Here is a 19,811-nt window from a genome sequence, read left to right on the forward strand (position 1 = left end):
GAGAATTTCCAGTGACAAAAATTCTACAAAGGGCGCATGGGATTAAAGTGAGACACTGTCACCATGAGGTGGGTCTGAACATGCACAGAACTGCCCACTGTAGCTGCAATTAGAACGCACCAAGAAAATACGACACTGAACACCAGGGTCTTCACGGTTTTTATGAAAGGTTCTGAGATCCATCAGCTTCCCTTTTGTTTCTGTGGCAACCGCAGAACTGAGCTAATTTATCTTCATACCTTGAACCAGCCTCTCAATTTTTGAAACTCGCTTCTCCCTGAACTTCTTTACTATATGTTTTCTTATCTCTGACTGCTGTTTCTAAATGAGCTCTTCTTCCATTTCCTACTCTTTAAATGCAGGAAGTCCTCAAGTTTGCATCCATTCTTTTTCCTTTATACCATCTCACTAAACTACCTCATTTTTTTCTCATATCTCCATCACCATGTTTAAGAAATGATCCTCCAGCCGGGCGCGGTGGCTCACGCCTGTAATCCCAGCACTTTGGGAGGCCGAGCGAGGCGGGCGGATCACGAGGTCAGCAGATCAAGACTATCCTGGCTAATACGGTGAAACCCTGCCTCTACTAAAAATACAAAATAATTAGCCGGGCGTGGTGGCGGGCGCCTGTAGTCCCAGCTACTCGTGGGGGAGTGGGAGGAGGCGGTTAAGGCAGGAGAATGGAGTGAACCCGGGAGGTGGAGCTTGCGGTGAGCCGAGATCGTGCCACTGCACTCCAGCCTGGGTAACAGAGCGAGGCTCCATCTCAAAAAAAAAAAAAAAAAAAAAGAAATAAAGAAAGAAATGATCCTCCAGTCTTTATTATCAGCCCAGATCTCTTTACTTCCTAATTCAAACTCATCACCCCATACTCTGTCTTCACACAGATGTAATTGTATAGATAATCAAATTCTAACATATTAAAAAAAATCCATCTCATCACCTTTCTACATCTCCATGGTCCCTATTTCAATTAATGGCTTCTTCAACTAACTCCTTCCAAGCTAGAAACTCCAGCAACATCTTTCACTTTACCAAATCACTCCTTTTATCACTTGGAAAATTTGGTTGATCACATCTCATCTATCAAGTCTACCATCTCCTTTCTATTCCTACATGGATGAACCCTTATAATACCTTGTCTAACTTAGACAAAAGCATCAGAAATGGTTTCCTGCTCCTAGTTTCTCCCCTTGACAAACAAACTTTGTGTTACACCAGCATAGGGTTTAGTTAAGAGGTTTTACAAAGTGTGTTATGAAAGCTTCTGTCCTTCCTCCCAAACTCCCAATTTCCTGTTCCACAGAGGCATCCTCTTTCAACACTTTTGAAAATGTTTGGGGAAAAAATTGTATCTGTACTGAACATGTACAGGTTTTTCTTGTCATTATTCCCTAAACAATAAAGTATAACAATTATTTACATAGCATTTATGTTGTATTAGGTATTATAGAAACCTAGAGATGATTTAAAGTATATTGGAGATTGATGCCTAGGTTACATGCAAATACCACACCATTTTACAATAGGGACTTGAGCATCCTCAAGCTTTGGTACCCTTCGGAGGTCCTGGAACAAAGCCTCCGTGGAGGATAACAAGGGATGACTTTTGATTCCTGGCTTTCTTCATTGTTGGCTTAGGATTCAGCTTTCTTAGGTCAGCCACGTCAGAGTTAACCCATTTTATGGCTACTTTCTAATTCTGAAAACGCTGTTGCTGTTCTCTCCTCTCCTAATTTATCCTTTTGGGCATATGCTTTGGAAAATCCCTTTACTGTCATTTTACTGTGATTTGAGGAGGGAATGTTGCTAACAATTCATGTGTTCAACTCACAAATTCCAGAACTCTGCCAAACTTTGGAAGCAGGTATCATCTAAGTCTATTTCTCTTTCTTTTTAAAACTTTTATTTTAGGTTCAGGGATACATGTGCAGGTTTGTTATATAGGTGAAACTCATGTCATGGGGGTTTGTTGTACAGTGTACAGACAACCTATAGAATAAGAGAAAATATTTGCAAACTATGCATTTAACAAAGGCCTAATATCCCAGTATCCATAAGGAATTTAAACAAATTTATAAGAAAAAAACCACAAACAACCCCATTAAAAAGTGCACAAAGGACATGAACAGACATTTTTTAGAAGAAAACATATATGTGGCCAACAAGCATATGAAAAAAAGCTCGATATCACTGATCAGAGAAATGCAAATAAAAACCACAATGAAATACCATCTCATACCAGTCAGAATGACTATTATTAAAAAGTTTTTTTAAAAAGATAGATTTATTTTTATCTTTTTTCTCAACTCCATCCCAACTGGGTTCCAATTTTCTAGATTTTTCTGTGTCTTCACTAATTAAACTTCATTTTAGAAAAGGATTTAACCAATTCATTCCCTTTGAGGTCTAATGAATGACAGAGTTTAATGTGTTATATCTCCCAAGAGTATTTTCATTTTAACAAGGACTGAGTTTCTTATTTGGCTTAAGCCAAAGGGATAAAGGCATTAAGTTCTGAGAAATTTCAGGTACCCATACCTAAGTGTTTGGGAGGCTAGGGGAACGTTTTCTTGTGTTTTCTCAAATCACAGGTTTTGGGGGCATGTCTAACTGTGCCCATGTTTTAGGCTAATTGACGTCAGTGTCACAGCAGGCATTCTAGGATGACAATCAGAAATAGGAATATCTGCTCAGTTATAATTCTAGTCCAACTTGTATGTCTTGAAACCTAGATAGCAGGTAGATGAATCAGCATCCTAAATATTGATATTAATCTAGAGCAAAACATATATTTTATTGTGTTTATAAGTATACAAAGATAGACATCATTGAATACACACAACTCTAAGTAAGACCTCCTCATACAATTAGTGGTTGTAAGGCATTCTGGAACTACAAAATGCCATATAAATGCATGATAATTAGATCATGAAACTAATTATGGTTAATAATATGACTAACCATCTTAAACTGTGTATGAATATTATAATAATAAGCAACATTACATGCTCTCGGTTGAAGCAGACACAATTAGCCAGAATTTGGTAAGGGGCACAAAACAGCAGAGGATGCCTCCAGCATTCTGGGGGTAGTGCACAGAAAATTAAGGTTGTATTTATCTGCTGTGGAGCACCGCAGGGATATAAACCACAAAAACAGGGGAGAAAAGAAGCCCAGTTAAGATCTCCTTCTTAATTCTTGATTTCTGGCTCTATTATTTTGCTAAATACCACTACTACAACTCAGAACAATTATAAGTGCCTGTGCATCTCTTACTAGGGCTGCGCACTGTTAAAGTGTTTTACATATATTAATTAATTCACACAACAACCTCAGGAGGTAGGTACTGTTCTCCCTTTTTGACATATAGGCAAATAAAAACACAAAGAAGTTAAATAACTTTCCACCGTGGGTGGCAGTGCTGGGACTTAGGCTACCCAGCCCCAGAGCCTGGCCAGTTACCACCACTCTATATGGCAGCCACCTTTTCTACCTTTTCTCTGTTCCATGAATTAATTATAGATATATATAGGTGTGTATGTATATATATGTATATACACATATATATGGGTGTATATATTTGTGTGTGTATAAACGTATGTGTGTATGCATGTATACATGTGTGTGTGTGTGTGTGTGTGTGTTTTGAGACGAAGTTTCACTCTTGTCCAGGCTGGAGTGCAATGGCGCAATCTCAGATCACTGCAACTTCCGCCCCCAGGGTTCAAGGATTCTCCTGCCTCAGCCTCCCAAGTAGCTGGGATTACAAGCATGTAATCCCATTACACCACCACACCCGGCTTTTTTTTTTTTTTTTTTTTTTTTTTGTATTTTTAATAGAGACAGAGTTTCACCATGTTGTTAGCCAGGCTGGTCTTGAACTCCTGGGCTCAAGTGATCCTCCTGCCTCTGCCTCCCAAAGTGCTGGGATTACAGGCGTGAGGCACCGCGCCTGGGCCAGATATATATTTTCATCACTGGTCATGCAAAACTCACTCCCCACCTCATCTTAACAACTTAATGATCCTTTTGGTAAAATGCCAATACCAGCATAAAACAAATTTCTTCAGGATACAAATACTTTCATAATTTGTATTAACTCAACCTAAACTTTACTAGCCTGAATTGCTTCTTCAAGGCTTCACTAATACACTGTTGGGGAGAATTTTAAGCAACCTCCACCCAAGTGCTTACCTTGTAGCTCTATTTATCCGCCTTAGACATTTATTAGACTCCTTTCAGATTCTTTCCCTCGCTACTGTTTTCCGGTATCATCTGATAACTGAATAGAAAATGCTGTTCTGAATCACTACACCTATCAACCATGTCACAGATAAATTCTACTATATATTATATATAAATATTTTAATGGGCTATTTAGAGCCAGCCGTCTTACCATGTGCTCATGTGGGATTTCCTGTTTCAATGTTGAATAATATATTTTACAGTTAGCAAGTTAATTTCACCTGCAGTCGTTGATTTGTTCAAATTCTGAGCATTTAAATCCATTGCCAATGTTTGCTTAAAGAACACTGTTTCCTTACGAGTCTTCCAAATCGGTCCTTACAGAAAGAACCTCTGAATACTATACGCATATATGGACGGCTGCGCGTCCCTATAAAGTCAGCCTGTTACTTCCACTGGAGAAACAAAACTCTTGAGAACCGCTGAGCTGTAAAAATGTCAGAAAGCCGGTGTCCCATGCGCGCTGAGAAAGCCGGGAGAGGGCGGTGGCTGCCCCCAGGCCGCCTCCTGCCCCGGGCGAGGCCCTCACCGCGCCCCCCGCGCCCCGCCCCCGCGGCGTCTAGCGGCCCCGCCGCAGGGCAGGCCTGGCCGGGTCTCCCCGGGCCGCGGCGGCGCCCCCTGCAGGCCGCGGCGGGCAGAGCGGGCGGAAGGAACCTGAGCCGGGCTGCCACCGTGTCCCATCCGGAGCCACCGCCGGAGCTTCCCGGGGCCCCGAGTCCGAGCCGAACGCCCTCCTCGCCGCCTCCGCGTCCCGGCGCCCTCCAGAGCCGCCGCGCCGCCAGCGCACACCTGAAGCGGCCGGGCCAGGCCCTGCCTCGGTCCTCAGCTGGTCCTCCCCGCCCCGCACCGGCCTTCACTCTGGAGCGGCCCCGGCAGCCGCAGCAGGGGCGGCGGCGGCGGATTGAGGAGCTCTCCAGGTCGTCCCGGGAGAGGCTGCTGCAGTCCCGGGACAGGATGTTCTCCAAGTTTACCTCCATCCTGCAGCACGCCGTGGAGGCGGTAAGGCCGCGGGCTGCGGGCGCACGGCAGGCCGGGGATGGCGGCGGCCTACGCTTCCTGGCGGCCTCGGGGACAAGCTGGGCGGCCTCGGTCCGGCCCTTGGCGGCCCTGGCCCCGGGTGGTGTGAGGCCCCAGGCAGGCGCCCTGGGTGGCCGCCGGGTCGTGGGGGCGCCCGGGGCCTCGAGCCTGGCTCTGCTCGGGTCCCCTCCGTCCCTGGCTGCCCCAGGTCGGCGCCCTGCTCTCCTCCAGGAGCCGGGGCGGGGGTGCCGGGGAGGACCCGGCCGCCCGACCCCGCTCGGTGGTCGCCTCATTCCTCTGATGGGGACGGGGGTTCGGGGAGCACCTGGCGGGGTCGCAGGGAGCTGCCCCGGGCTCCCTTAACGTTAACCTTCTCCGGAAAAAAGTGGTCAGCGTTGAGCAAGACAAAAGAAACGAGCAAGCACTGCTTGGGCTTGGGTTCTGTTTTGTTTTGGTTTTGGGGGGTAGGGGTGAGAAAGGCATGGTCTCGCTGTGGGGCGACCCTGGCGAGGGAGCCGCCGACCAGCCGGGTTGCTGGCTTTTGCTTGCTTGGGCCAGGAGGCCGAACTCAGCTGAACCTTATGGATTGATGTGAAATAGGGGTTTGGAGGGTCCAATCGAGTTTGCTTTAGACAGCTTCCAAGCTCACCGAGCACAGAGACCATCTGTTTCCTTTCTTCTCTAGTTCTCTTCCTGGACACTCTTCGTTTATCCTGCAATTGTACTCTCCTTTGAGGGTTTTAGACACCAGCATAGAGAGACAGTATTCAAGTATCCTAATAGACTAATACGTGAAAAGAAACTAAAAAGAAAATGTCTTGTCACTGTTCTAGTGAGAGTGCTAGTTGCTTTACTTGTTTACTTTATTCTGGGAGAACTGCCCAAATTGAGAAATGCATTCTGTGCAGAAACAATTACTTTGCTAATTTTTAACATGACTTTCTCTTCCTGTGATCATATTATGCGATAGGGCACTTTAAAATGTACATTTTAAAAAATATCAGATACAACAATTTTTTATGGGCAGGCAAAAATAAAATGGAGTTTTTGCCTTCAGTAATAAAAACAAACTCTAGTACAATTGTTATTTAAGTGATACATGGGAAGTGTTGAAAAATTTAGCTCTAGGACAAGCTCTTGGGCAAATGTATCAAACAAGAAAAACAGGGTTTTATGAATGTAGAGCAGTATTACACGGAGGGAAATGACAGTTGTAGACTTCAAGACAACTTTTAGTTTTTTCTTGCTTATGCACACTCTAAAGCACTTTTGTTAAAAGAATGTAACTGCAATTTATTAAAACATTTATATTTTGTTTTCTTTAAAAATACCAATAATCATTTAATTTTATTTATTTATTTTTTATTTATTAATTTTTTTGAGACCGAATCTCATTCTGTCACCCAGGTTGGAGTGCAGTGGTGTGATCTCAGGTGACTGCAACCTCCGCCTCCCGGATTCAAGCGATTCTCCTAGTAGCTGGGATTACAGGCACACACCACACCCGAGGAATTTTTTTTTTTTTTAGTAGAGATGGGGTTTCACCATGTTAGCCAGGCTGCTCTCGAACTCCTGACCTCAAGTGATCGCCTGCCTTGGCCTCCCAAAGTGCTGGGATTACAGGCGTGTGCCACCGCGCCCAGCCCAAATCATTTTATTTTAACATTGAATATGTGAAATACTTGGGAATACTTAATGAGATACTTGGGAATCAAAATTTACTACATTACAGTCAGCTGTCTTATCCGTAGACTCTGCACATGTGATTCAACCAAACTCAGGTAAAAAAATATTCGAGGGGGAAAAAAATTCTGCAGAGTTCCAAAAAGCAAAACTTGAATTTGCCACATTTAAGTACTGCCTTGAATCCATGTGAATGAAGTGATGTGTAGGCATTGTATTAGGTATTAGAAGCAATCTAGAGATGATTTAAAGTATACAGGTATGCATAGGTTATATGAAAATATTATGCCATTTTAAAACAGGGACTTGAGCACCCTCAGATTTTAGGGGTGGGAAGAGAGGTCCTGGAACTAGTCCCCCACAGATACCGACTGTATTTATATCCTTTACCCATCAGGCTAGTGTTTACAGAAATAAGTACTTAGAAAAAGAAAGACGGCTTTCTTGCTCTCCTAGTAAAGGCTCATTTTTATCCAAAGGCCTGTGTTTTCTTGTCCTCATTATCTTTTTATAATTGTATATATTAGCATCTGCCAAATTATCTGGCTCCTGCTCTGTAATATCCTTAGCCTACTTTGCTGAGGTTAGTGAGAAAAAGTTAGAGTGGCTTGTATTCGCCTAGTCCTGAAATTAATGCATTACATTTAGAAATGTAATGTTTTCATTTCCTTAGACCTAATGTTTTCATTTGTGGCACCACCCATCTTATCTTGATAGGAGGTTAAATCTCATGGAAAATGTTTGGTGTCCTATACTAACCTTTTTTTCCCCCCTTTTAACATTCCCTCTTGGGAATGAACTCATATGCAATGATGAAAAAGCCATCCTTGTGGTATTTGGATAATTTTTTTTTGTAGCCCAAGATTAGTTTCTAGTTATTCAGTTCTGTTTATTAATTTGCTTGATATTTTCCTCTATGAAGCAAGCTTACCATTCCTCAGTTCATTTCATTAGCTCTTCTGTGTGTTCCTGTTCATTTGTATGACCAATTAGCATTTCCTGATGCATTATTCCAATTAGCATAATTATCAGGATTATACAGAGACAGAAAATACCTGGATGCTGACGTGACCTTTTTCATTATTTTGTTGGATCAGTCTGTGGAGTAATGCTTTTCCAACCATTTTGGTATGATTACTTTCCAGGTTTCCTTATTCAATTGGTGAGCCTTCAAATGGGTTTTCAATTTTTAATTAACTATTTACTTATTTTTCAAGACAGGGTCTCTGTCAACCAGGCTAGAGTGCAGTGGCATGATCATGGCTCACTGCAGCCTCGACCTCCAGGGCTCTAACAATTCTCCTGTCTCAGTCTCCTGAGTAGCTGGGACTACAGGCCAGCACCACCACACTCAATTTTTTAAAAAATTTTTTGTAGACACTGGGTCTCACAATGTAGACACTGTGCCCAGGTTGGTCTCACATTTTTGGGCTTGAGTGAGCCTCCCACCTTCATCTCCTAAAGTGCCAGGATTATAAGGATGGAGCTATCATACCTGGCCCAAATAGTTTTTTTTAGCGTTGACTGGATTCATTTATCATTTATCATTTTCATATTCATTTATCATTATAATTTATCATTCATTTAAGTGAGGCTTAAACACAGTGTTTTTCTTATTGTTTAATTAATGGTTTCTCCTCACTCCCTGGTAGCTACTTACAAGGTGAAAACTATGACTAAGATATTTTCCAAAATTAATATTTAAAAATGTGTTATTAAGCTGATAGACTGCATTTTGAGTATGGAAGAGAAGTTCACATCTTCTTGATCAAAAACAAGAACTGTAATGTAACTCCTGCATCCCTTTTTAGAAATGACAGTCTTCTCTCAGTATAGAAATGATTGGCCAGTAAGAGTCTTATGAAATTAATCTGTCCTGTTAGCCAGTTGCCACATGTCACAAGTCTGAATTCAGGCCTTTCTTGTAGTTAGTTCCAGGGTTAGATTGGATTGTTTTAACACAGCTTCTTCAAAAAATAGATAAAACACTTTCCATTTAATACAATTTGGCATTTGTTGAGAGCCTAGTCCTCACTAGGGAATGTGCCAAGGGCATGTTCCTCTTAAATTCCAACCAGTTCCACCCTTGTGGGCAGATTTATTCCAGAGAGGATAAAGGACAGTGTCAGGGAAGAGTTTTATCATTTTAGCTAATTCCTTTAATGGAAGTCGTCTTTCAGAATGTAAGTGCAATGTTTTCTTTCCAAATTATAGTTAAGAGTTCATGATGATTGTTGAGACTAGCAATTCCTTGAAAATCTCCTGTGCCCTGGAAATTCAAACCACAAATCAAATATATCTCATGTTTTCTTGGCATATTCTTTTCCAACAAGTGATCTCTAGCTTCAGTCCTTCACTCATTCAGCACATGTCTTCTGAGTTACCAGGAAAGCATGGCTCAAAGTGAGGGAAACAAGATGTACTTGGTGTACTTGTGTCCTTGGTCACAATGCTTACAGTCTCATTTGGAAAACAAAACAAATATACAAGTTAGATTATAGAATAAGGAATGCCTAAGAATATGTTCTAACTCATAGAGCCAGAAAGAATCAGGTTCCATTCCTGCCTCTATCCCTTCCTTCTGTACTTGGATGAGTTAGTTGATACGTATACATTTCCATTTCTTCATTATAAAGGGAAATAATTAAACCTATCATAGAATTGTTGTGAAGATTAAAATGAGATAATGTTCATGAAGTGCTTAGTGCAGTGCCTGGCACATAGGAAGTGCTCAGTAAAAGTCAAACCATTATTGTCATTTGGATGATTGGTTTAGCCAGTGAACTCTGTAGGAGAAGGGAGCAAGCATTTAGGATCGGAGTTGTTATAAAAGACTCTCTGGGAGGAAGTGAGCAAGACTTTGGAGTGGGAGAGAAGATGGGGAAGGTCATTAGGAAAGTTGGGGGCAGAAAGAAGCATTTAAAAAATCTGGGAGAGGGGCCAGGCATGGTGGCTCATGCCTGTAATGCCAGCACTTCGGGAGGCAGATCACCTGAGGTCAGGAGTTCGAGACCAGCCTGACCAATATGATGAAACCCCAGCTTTACTAAAAATACAAAAATTAGCCAGACGTGGTAGCTTGCACCCGTAATCCCAGCTACTCGGGAGGCAGAGACAGGAGAATCGCTTGAATCCAGGAGGCAGAGGTTGCAGTGAGCCGAGATCATGCCATTGCACTCCAGCCAGGGCAATAAGAGCGAAACTCCATCTCAAAAATAAAATAAAATCTGGGAGTGGAATGTTGATGATACATGAGACACAGTAAAAGCAGAGGTGACTTTTAGAACACTAGTTTTCATTTGAATTATCCATCTAGATAGTTTTGTGTGATGGGTGTATTTGGACACAGTCCAGGCTCCCAGTTAAAGGCAGTATTTCCTTGGTTAAGTCAGTTAACTGATTTTGAGTCTTCAGAGTTTGAGCAAAATAGGTTTATCGTGAGAGTTTAAGACCATACAGTATGTGCAAAATTTGCAGTATTACACCTGGCACATAACTACTCATTAAAAGGCAATGACTTCTGTGTTATTTATGTATTCACTTAATATATATTATCAAATTCTTAACTCTGTGTCATGCCTGAGTTGGAAACCAGAGATTGAGTGATGAAAAAGATGATACAGTCCCAGCCCTCATAGAGCTGACAATCTAGTGGAAGAGATGGATAATTAAACAATGACAAAAGTGGGATATGGGATGAAAGAGAGCAAGCCATCTGGTAAAGAGTATCAAGGCATATATAGGGATTCCATCCTAAGCAGGAAGAGCCTGGCCAGGCTTTGCAGAGAAAGCAGTCTGGTTAAGGGTTTCATGTCAATTTGGGGATGCATGAATTTTTAAAAATTTAATTATCTGTGTTGTAAAAAAATTGAAATCTCTTGGTACTGATTCACACATCTTTTTTTTTTTAACTCACAGCATCAATGTTTTTATGCAATAATAAAACAGGTGATTTGCACGTTAGAATTAGTAATGAAAGTGGCAAGTTTACTAGAAAGTTTTACATAAATAAGGAAATTTATTCATGTTTGAACAAGATTGTTACTAATCTAAGTTATTAGCAATTTAGAACTGTTTAGCTCTCTAGTTAAATAGGTTTCTTATTTAAATCTAACTCCTGGAGGGAGGTATTCACAAAGTAACACCATCCTGCTTTGAATTTGACTGTAACCTACAACAAAGGTCCTGACACAAACACAGTAAGACATCTCTGCCTAGTGACCAGAGAATACAGTTTCAATTCTCTTGAAATACAGTTAATTCCCACTCCTGAAATAATCTGAAAAAAGGATATTGTAACTCCTCATATAGCCAGGAGGTTGCCTTGGAAAAATTTAACAAATCGTAACATTGACACTTAAGAAACTAGGTACAGTTCCTGAAACAACAAATTTCGTTTGGGTTTGTCCCACTTGTGAATGCACTTAACTATATAAAGGTAGTCTATAGAAGTCAGGTCCAAAACAAATTAGGAAGAGGTTTTATGTATTTTGAGAACATTCTAAAGTGGCTGATTAAAACTTTTTTTAATCTAAAAATTTCAGGAAGATGATACTGTTTTCCCAAGTTGATACTTTGATTCTTAATTTTCTTCCTCATTTTTTCCCTCCATCTCCCATAAGTTTTTCTTCTCACCATGTTCTCCTTGAAGTTAAAGTACTCCCAAAGATTTTAACTCCATTCTTGCAGTCTTTTTTATTTTTTATTTTTTGAAAATAAGGTGAATATTTTATTCTCTTAACACAGTACTATTTACAGTGGACGATATTGATGATTGTTGAAATATTTTCAGGTCTATTTTATTCCATAAATACATTTCATCTTCTTGATTGAAACACTTAAGATGTTTATGACCAATATTTATAATTTGGACAATAGTTCGGAAATTGTTTCGACAGGGTTGCCAGCTCTGAGGTGGATGCTGAGGACACCAAGAAAACAAAATGGTACCAGTAGAAGTGCAAGAATAACATGACCGCTTTTAGGTCATCTGTTTAGATGAAGGCTATGAAAATGGACTCTGGAGAAGTAAAGAAACAAAAGAAACAAAACTCCGTAGGCAGAGCAGCCCCAAGAGCTACTAGTTGGCTATTTTTCTAGTTATTTATTGATCATATGCTAAACAAGAGATGGATGATTCATGAATTTTCTGGGGAAAAGGGTGAGCCATTCTCAGCCTTGAGTCTTCCTCCCCTTTTTCAACTATATAGGGTATCTTTCAGACATTGCCATGGCATTTGAAGGCTGTCATGGCACTATTGGGAGTGGCTCTTAGCATGCTAATGCATTACAATTAGTGTGTAATGAGCAGTAAGGACAACTGGAGGTCACTTTTGTGACCATCTTGGTTTTGGTGAGTTTTGGCCAGCTTCTTTACCAAATGCTGTTTATCAGCAGGGTCTTTATGACCTGTATCTTGTGATGTTGGACCTGTGACCTCCAATCTCATCCTGTGACTAAGAATGCCTGACCTCCTGGGAATGCAGACCAGCAGGTTTTAGCCTCATTTTACCCAGCTCCTGTTCAAGATGGAGTCGCTCTGGTTCAAAGGCCTCTGACAACATTAGGACTAGGGGAGCTCTCACTCTCTTTCACTCTTTAAGGAAAGGAAATGTAGAAAGTGTATGCAAATCTTTTTCTATCCATTTAACGCACATTTGAAATACTTGTAGGTTTGCTATGAGATGACTGAGGGGATATAATTTTGGTCATAAAACTTCTGAAGTAAGTTTTAGAGCTAAAATGTTGAGCATTTTTGACTTTGTGGAATTTAAATTGTTAGTATCTTGTTCATGTAGTTATTTTGCTAAAAATATGCACTGCCTATTCCAAGCTTAAAAAAGAAAAGATTTACATCTGTATGTCACTGAATGTAGGGTACAGTTTTAATCTGACTACGAAGTTGACTTTGGTACATGTTTTAGTAGTGATGACGTGTAACTAATTACGTAGCAGCTTTTTACTGTTGTGCATTTCAAAGTCCTAGGTACAAAGATTCCTGGCTATTAGTAATTTCGTTTTACTGATATGTCAGTATTAGAATATTGGGCATTTTCATTTAATTTTTCATTTAACATACCTTTGAAACCTCTTTTTTTTTTGAGGTGGAGTCTTGTTCTGTCACCCAGGCTGGAATGCAGTGGCGCAATCTTGGCTCATTGCAACCTCCACTCCACCTCCCAGGTTCAGGGGATTCTCCTGTCTCAGCCTTCCCAGTAGCTGGGACTACAGATGCATGGCACCATGCCTGGCTAATTGTTGTATTTTTAGTAGAGACAGGGTTTCACCATGTTGCCAGGCTGGCCTTGAACTCCTGACCTCAAGTGATTCACCTACCTCGGCCTCCCAGAGTTTTGGGATTACAGGTGTGAGCCACTGCCCCCAGCCTGAAACCTACTTTTAAACACGTGTCAGGGGAGGGTAAAAAAAAGCCCAATACTGTAGTTTAATAATAATGTTGATAATTATGTTTTTCCTCTTTCTTGATAACTCATTTTTACTTTCTTGGATTCGACTTATTTTGTTTCTGTTTGATATCTGACATATAAAAACAAAGTTCACCCCTTATTTTTATGCTACCATTGCATCATAATACATAAATATAGAGTCGTAAGTTATGGGAAAGTTTCAATGCCGTTTTCTTAATTGTTGTGGTCTTTTGTTTGCATAGCTTGCACCTTCTCTTCCTTTACAAGAAGATTTTGTTTATCACTGGAAGGCAATTACCCATTACTACATAGAGACTTCAGGTAAGGAACAATGCTGATATTAACTGAAAATTTGTGAAAGTTAAACAGAAAATTTGTAAAATATTAAAATATTTTTAAATAAGTCTTCAAATTTATTTTATATCTAAGTTTATAGACAATCTTATCTTTAATTTGTCTTTAAGATTCAGTCACTCATTTAAAAATGTATCTGTTGAGCACCTACTACTATGTGTCAGGCATCGTTGAGGCACTGAGGGATAGAACAGTCAAACAGGCAACACTGCTGTCCTCACAGAGCTTATGTATTGATTGGGAGGAGGCAGACAGTATATAGACAAATACATATAGTGTGTCAGATGATAAGCGTCAAGGGCAAATGAAGCAGGCTAAAGGGTTATAGGGGTACGTTTGGGTGGTGGGAGTGGACAGTTGGCTATTTTAGGTTAGAGAAAGCCTCATTGCCCAATATGACTTGTGAGCTGAAATCTAAAGGAGAAAGGAACTGAGCCTGCTAGATATCTGGGGGAAGGGTGTCTCGGGAATGACACCTAATTCACAAACCCTCAGGCCAGAGCATATGGCATACTTGGCATATCCCAGGAACTTTAAGGAAGCCCGTGTGGATAGAGCAAACTGAAGGAGGAAAGTGGCAGGAGATGAAAGAAGACAGAGGTGGGGGTTTGGAGGCTTGTCGCATATTCCCCCAGGGCCTTGTGAGCCACTGTAAGGGTTTGACTTTTACTGTGAGAACTCTTGGAGGGTTTTGAGTAGAGCTGAAATGTAATCTGTTTGATTACCTTGACTTCTGTGAAAAAACTTAGATTGACAGGATTCAGGGATGAAGCTGGTAAAACAGGGTACTGTCACAGCAGTCTCAACGAGAGACAATAATGGCTTAGCCCAGGGTGGAGGTGCTAAGGAGATTGCATTCTGGATACATTTTAAAGGAAGATTTGTTGATGGATTGGATATTGGGGATAAGGGAATAAGAGTCAAAGATAACTCCAAAGTTTTGGGCTTAAGAAGCTAGAAAAGTAGAGTGCCACTTACTGAGAACAGGGAGACTGCAGGAGGAGCAGGTTTGTGAGCACATTTTGTATGTGTTGAGTGTGAGATACCCATCATACGTCTGCTTGGATACGTCAGGTAGACAACTGGCAACAGGAATCTGGACTTAAGACATGAAATTGAGAGTTATTAACATGTAAGTAGGACTTCAAGCCCTGTGACTGGATGAGATTATCTAGGGAGGAAAGATAGATGGAGGAGAGAAGGCGTCCAAAAATGAACTCTTGGACCCAGTGTTTAGAGGTTGGGAAGATGAGAACAGTAGTGAAGGAAGCTGCTTTTGCCGGTAAGGAAGAAGACAGCCAATAGCAAATGGTGTCCTCAGCAGCCTAGAAGAGGAAGGAAGGATTAATTGTGTCAAATGATGCTGATGTCGGGTTAATGAAGACTAAGAATGGATCATTGGATTTAGCTACAAGAAGCACATTAGTTTTCTTGATAAGAGCCACTTTAATGGCAGGGAGGAGAGAGAAGGCCTGATTGGAGTAGGTTTAAGAGAAAATGGGTGGAACTGGCTGGGCGCGATGGCTCACGCCTGTAATCACAACACTTTGGGAGGCTGAGATGGGCAGATTGCTTGAGGCCAAGAGTTCAAGACCAGCCTGGCCGAGATGGTAAAACCCCGACTCTACAAAAAAATACAAAAATTAACCAGGCATGGTGGTGCACACCTGTAATCCCAGCTACTCGGGAGGCTGAGGCAGGAGAATTGCTTGAACCCAGGAGGTGGAGGTTGCAGTGAGTGGAGATGGCACCACTACACTTTAGCCTGGGTGACAGAGGAAGACTGGCTCAAAAAAAAGAGAAAATGGGTGGAAAAGATGTATAGACAATGTGTGTAGACTGCTCTCATGGGGCATATTAGTGTAAATGGGGCTGAGAAGGAGATACGGCAGCAGGAAAGGGTTTTTAAATTCTTTAAAAAGACATAAGATATTGCAGTTTTATTTGATGGGAGCAATCTAGTAGAGAAAAGGGTAGATACAAGAGTAAGATGAGAGCATTTCTTTTTCTTTTCTTTTTTTTGTTTTTTTGTTTGTTTTTGTTTTTTGTTTTGTTTTGTTTTTTGAGACAGACTTACTCTGGCTCCATCTTGGCTCACAACAACCTCCACTTCCCAGGTTCAAGCGATTTTTGTGACTCAGCCTCCCAAGAGCTGGGATTACAGGTGCCCACCACCACACCTGGCTAATTTTTGTATTTTTATATAGAGACAGGGTTTCGCCATGTTGGCCAGACTGGTCTCAAACTCCTGACCTCAGGTGATACACCTGCCTTGGCCTCCCAGAGTACTGGGATTGCAGGCATGAGCCACCATATCCAGCCAGATGAGATCATTTCTGTGCAATATCCTTAAGTAGGCAAGGGAGGAAGGGATCTTGTGTAAAAGTAGACGCTTGGCCTTAAATAGGCGTGAGTACAGTTCATCCATCAAAATAAGGTAGAAAGCAGAACAAGGGTATAAATGCAGGAAACAGGTAGATATGGTGTACAGAGTCTTTGGAAGTTATCTTCTGGTTGCATCTGTTTTAGATGCAAGTAATAGGAAGTAATTAGGAAGGATGAAAATAGGAAGGATGTTGTCAGTAAATAGGAAGGATGGACAGTGAATATGGGGAATGAGAATAGATTAGGTCAAGGGTTGCCAAACTATTCCATAAAAGGCCAGATAGGCTTTGTGGGCCATACAGTCTCTGTTGCAGTTCTTAAGCTCTGCTGTTAAAGAATGAGCCTTCGGGCCAGGCACGGTGGCTCACGCCTGTAATTCCAGCACTTTGGGAGGCCGAGGCAAGCGGATCACGAGGTCAGGAGATCGAGACCATCCTGGCCAACATGGTGAAACCCCGTATCTACTAAAAATACAAAAATTAGCTAGGCGTGGTGGCATGCACCTGTAGTCCCAGCTACTCGGGAGGCTGAGGCAGGAGAATCGCTTGAACCCAGGAGGTGGAGGCTGCAGTGAGCCGAGATCACGTCGCTGCACTCCAGCTTGATGACAGAGTGAGACTGTCTCAAAAGAAAAAAAAAAAAAAGGAGCTTTCCTTTGTTCCAATGCACCTTTATGTACAAAAACTGATGGCAGGGCTGGATTTGGCCCATAGACCAAAATTTGGTGACAGAATGAAATAGGGACATTGCTACCTAGCACTACAGGATCCCCTGAGGAGTATACAGGTAAACACTGGTGGTGGATATGCAGATTGGATGCATGTCATTTAACTAAAAGCAAACATGAGAAAATGAGAATAGTTCATTTGGCAAGCTGACAGGATTATACGTGATTTGTTAAAAGAAAAAAATCCTTTATATTTGTGCAGTAAGTAAAAATCAGACAAAAAAATATACATAGTAATTTCTAACTTCATTTAGATGTTTAGCCAGCAGATCTACAGAAATGTTTCTTGAGAGGAGCTGCCTTTTCAAAGGACTGCTCTTAGCCCTTATAATTTTTTTCCTGCTTCCATGGCTTTGAGAAAATGCATAAGTTCTTGCTTTAAAAGATTTTTTTGCAATCTAGTAGCAGAAATAAGTATGTACATTGCAATAAAATATGGAACAAATAACATTTCAGGTGGAAAAAAGCATATGCAAAGGCACAATGCCATTTATAGTTCAGGAATGATGAGAATCGGTGGCTGAAACTAGATCTTGTCTTATAGGGAGCTAAGATTTTAATCCTGTCAAGTTCAATTTACAATTAATTTAGTTCTCAATTTAAAAAGTATTTTTGGCCATTTTTTTTGCCATAAGTAATTGTAATTAAACCGTGCTTGAACATTCATTCTTTCCTGGAGTGTTTGTGTATATAAAGGCTACAATTATGGGGAAAACACATTTTTGAAAAATAAATTATAAGTAAACTTATAAATCATCCTTTACTAGCGCTAGGCTACTCATTTTAGAATATGAAATGAGACGTAACATTTCTTGAATTCTTACTCTGTGCTAAGGACTGGGCTTTATTATTTCATTGAAATCATATAATAGTACTCACTAGTGTTTATTAGTTCCATTTTATAGGTGTTGGTGACTGATGCTTACATAAGTTGCACCAGTTCATCCACCCGAAAGTGACAGAGCCAAGATTTGAATCCAAGTTGTCTAACTCCAGGACCCATTCTTCTAACAACTGTCCCATACCATATCAAACTTGATACATATGTCCTCCTGAAAACAAAGGTGACCCTTCTCTATCCATTGTTTTCTCCATAAGGCTTAGCTATGGTTTTCTCTCTGTGCTAGTATACAGACAAAGCAACGTATCAGTACACAGCATACCAGAATTGTGGTGTTCAAACTATAGAAGTACAAAGTAAATGAAAATAGAGACATAAGTAAAGAATTTGGCATTTCCTAATGTATTTTGTATTTAAATGTTCTATGAAACTTCACATTTTTAAGAGTAGTTTAACCTTAGTATAATAAGGATAGGTTGATAAAACCATGTGATGTTTGAGTCTAACTGTGATATGTTAAAAAAATAGCACTAAATTTTTATTTTTTTATAAGAAATCAGTAATATTTAATAAAAATTCTCCAGAGAAGCAACTTTGAAAAACAGATTTTGGAAAACAGTCATCTGTTAATGAGAGATGTCAATAATTTTAATAGTGGGTTTTCCTTTTGCCTTCTCATTTTAACAGAAGAAAATGAATTAGGGGCATTGACAGGCTTCCCAATCCTACAAAGTAATGTAGTAGCAATACAAAACAGAATCCGTCTTCTTCATATATCCCAGTTTATTTGCCTTAATGTTCAAGGCCAACCTATTTCTATTTAAAGAAACTTAAAGTTCAGATCTTCTGAACTGGCTAAGTGAAAAAAATATTTTAATTACAAGTACACATAGAACATTTTGATATGACGTGTATTTTTCCTGGTCATGTTCCCATTTTCCCATATAAATAACTCTTATTTCTGAATTACTATGGATAGATGAATGTTAGCTTACGGAATATATTTCAGATTTTTTTTTTTTTTTTTTTTTGAGATGGAGTCTCACTCTATCACCCAGGCTGGAGTGCAATGGTACGATCTCTGCTCACTGCAACCTCCGCCTCCCTGGTTCAAGCGATTCTCCTGCCTCAGCCTCCTGAGTAGCCGGAATCACAGGTGCCCGCCACCACGCCTGGCTAAATTTTTTGTGTTTTTAGTAGAGACAAGGTTTCACTGTGTTGGCCAGGCTGGTCTTGGATTCCTGACCTCAGGTGATCCACCTGCCTCGGCCTCCCAAAGTGCTAGAATTACAGGCGTGAACCACCGTGCCTGGCCATATTTCAGAATATTGATTCAGTTTTGGGGTAAGAATATGACAAAATGCATCATCTAAATTCTAGCAGAGATAATCATACTATGTTTATAAACCTCACTTAAGTGTGTAGTTCAGATTTTCTCAGTTTGAATAGGAAAAGGGAAAGACAGAGAGTATTTTAGGTGCAAATTTGCAGTTTAAAAATGTTTAAATATTTGATGAGTGTTTTTTGTTGTTTAGATGATAAAGCCCCAGTGACCGATACAAATATTCCATCACATCTGGAACAGATGTTAGATATACTGGTTCAAGAAGAAAATGAACGGGAATCTGGAGAGACGGGGCCATGTATGGAATATTTGCTCCATCACAAAATCTTGGAAACATTATACACCTTGGGGAAAGCTGATGTAAGTTCCTAATCCACACCATGTTTTTGGGCGTGTAGTACATGCCTTAATGTCTTATGAATAAAGAAACTGCCAAATACTTGATTTAAAAGGTGCGTATTGAACATGGCAGGATTCAAGTTAAGATTGTGGAAAAAAGAAAATTATGTAGCCTATACACATATGTCCATAGAGATAGAAAGATTCCAAACACTCTAGACAACAACTAGTACTTGGCTGCTTAGAATTCCAATATAAACATTTATGAAAATAAACTCAAGTACATGAGCTCAGAATAAAAAAAGAGAGAAGGAAGTCAGTTAAAATAGGATTGAAAAAATAGGAATTATTTGTCATAGTCCTGGAAGAGAATGTCACTGATTATTTTGACACTAACTAAACTGTTGAGTGGAGCCAATTTATATTTTTTAGGTCTGATGAATA

At 40.4% G+C, this 19,811-nt stretch overlaps 1 protein-coding gene across 2 annotated transcripts in view; it reads left to right on the forward strand.

Annotated features, from left to right (window-relative positions):
* Positions 1 to 4,858: 4,858 nt before the first annotated feature.
* FAM160B1 (family with sequence similarity 160 member B1) overlaps positions 4,859 to 19,811 on the forward strand; it is a 46,321-nt gene continuing 31,368 nt past the window's right edge. For both annotated transcript variants that reach the window (XM_025397728.1, XM_025397727.1), the window contains exons 1-3: positions 4,859 to 5,247; positions 13,619 to 13,697; positions 19,219 to 19,388. In XM_025397728.1, the coding sequence (XP_025253513.1) occupies positions 5,203 to 5,247; positions 13,619 to 13,697; positions 19,219 to 19,388 (294 nt within the window). In that variant the 5' untranslated portion in view covers positions 4,859 to 5,202. The remainder of the gene's footprint in view (positions 5,248 to 13,618; positions 13,698 to 19,218; positions 19,389 to 19,811) is intronic.

Source organism: Theropithecus gelada, chromosome 9, assembly GCF_003255815.1.
Source record: "Theropithecus gelada isolate Dixy chromosome 9, Tgel_1.0, whole genome shotgun sequence".
NCBI lineage: Eukaryota > Metazoa > Chordata > Mammalia > Primates > Cercopithecidae > Theropithecus > Theropithecus gelada.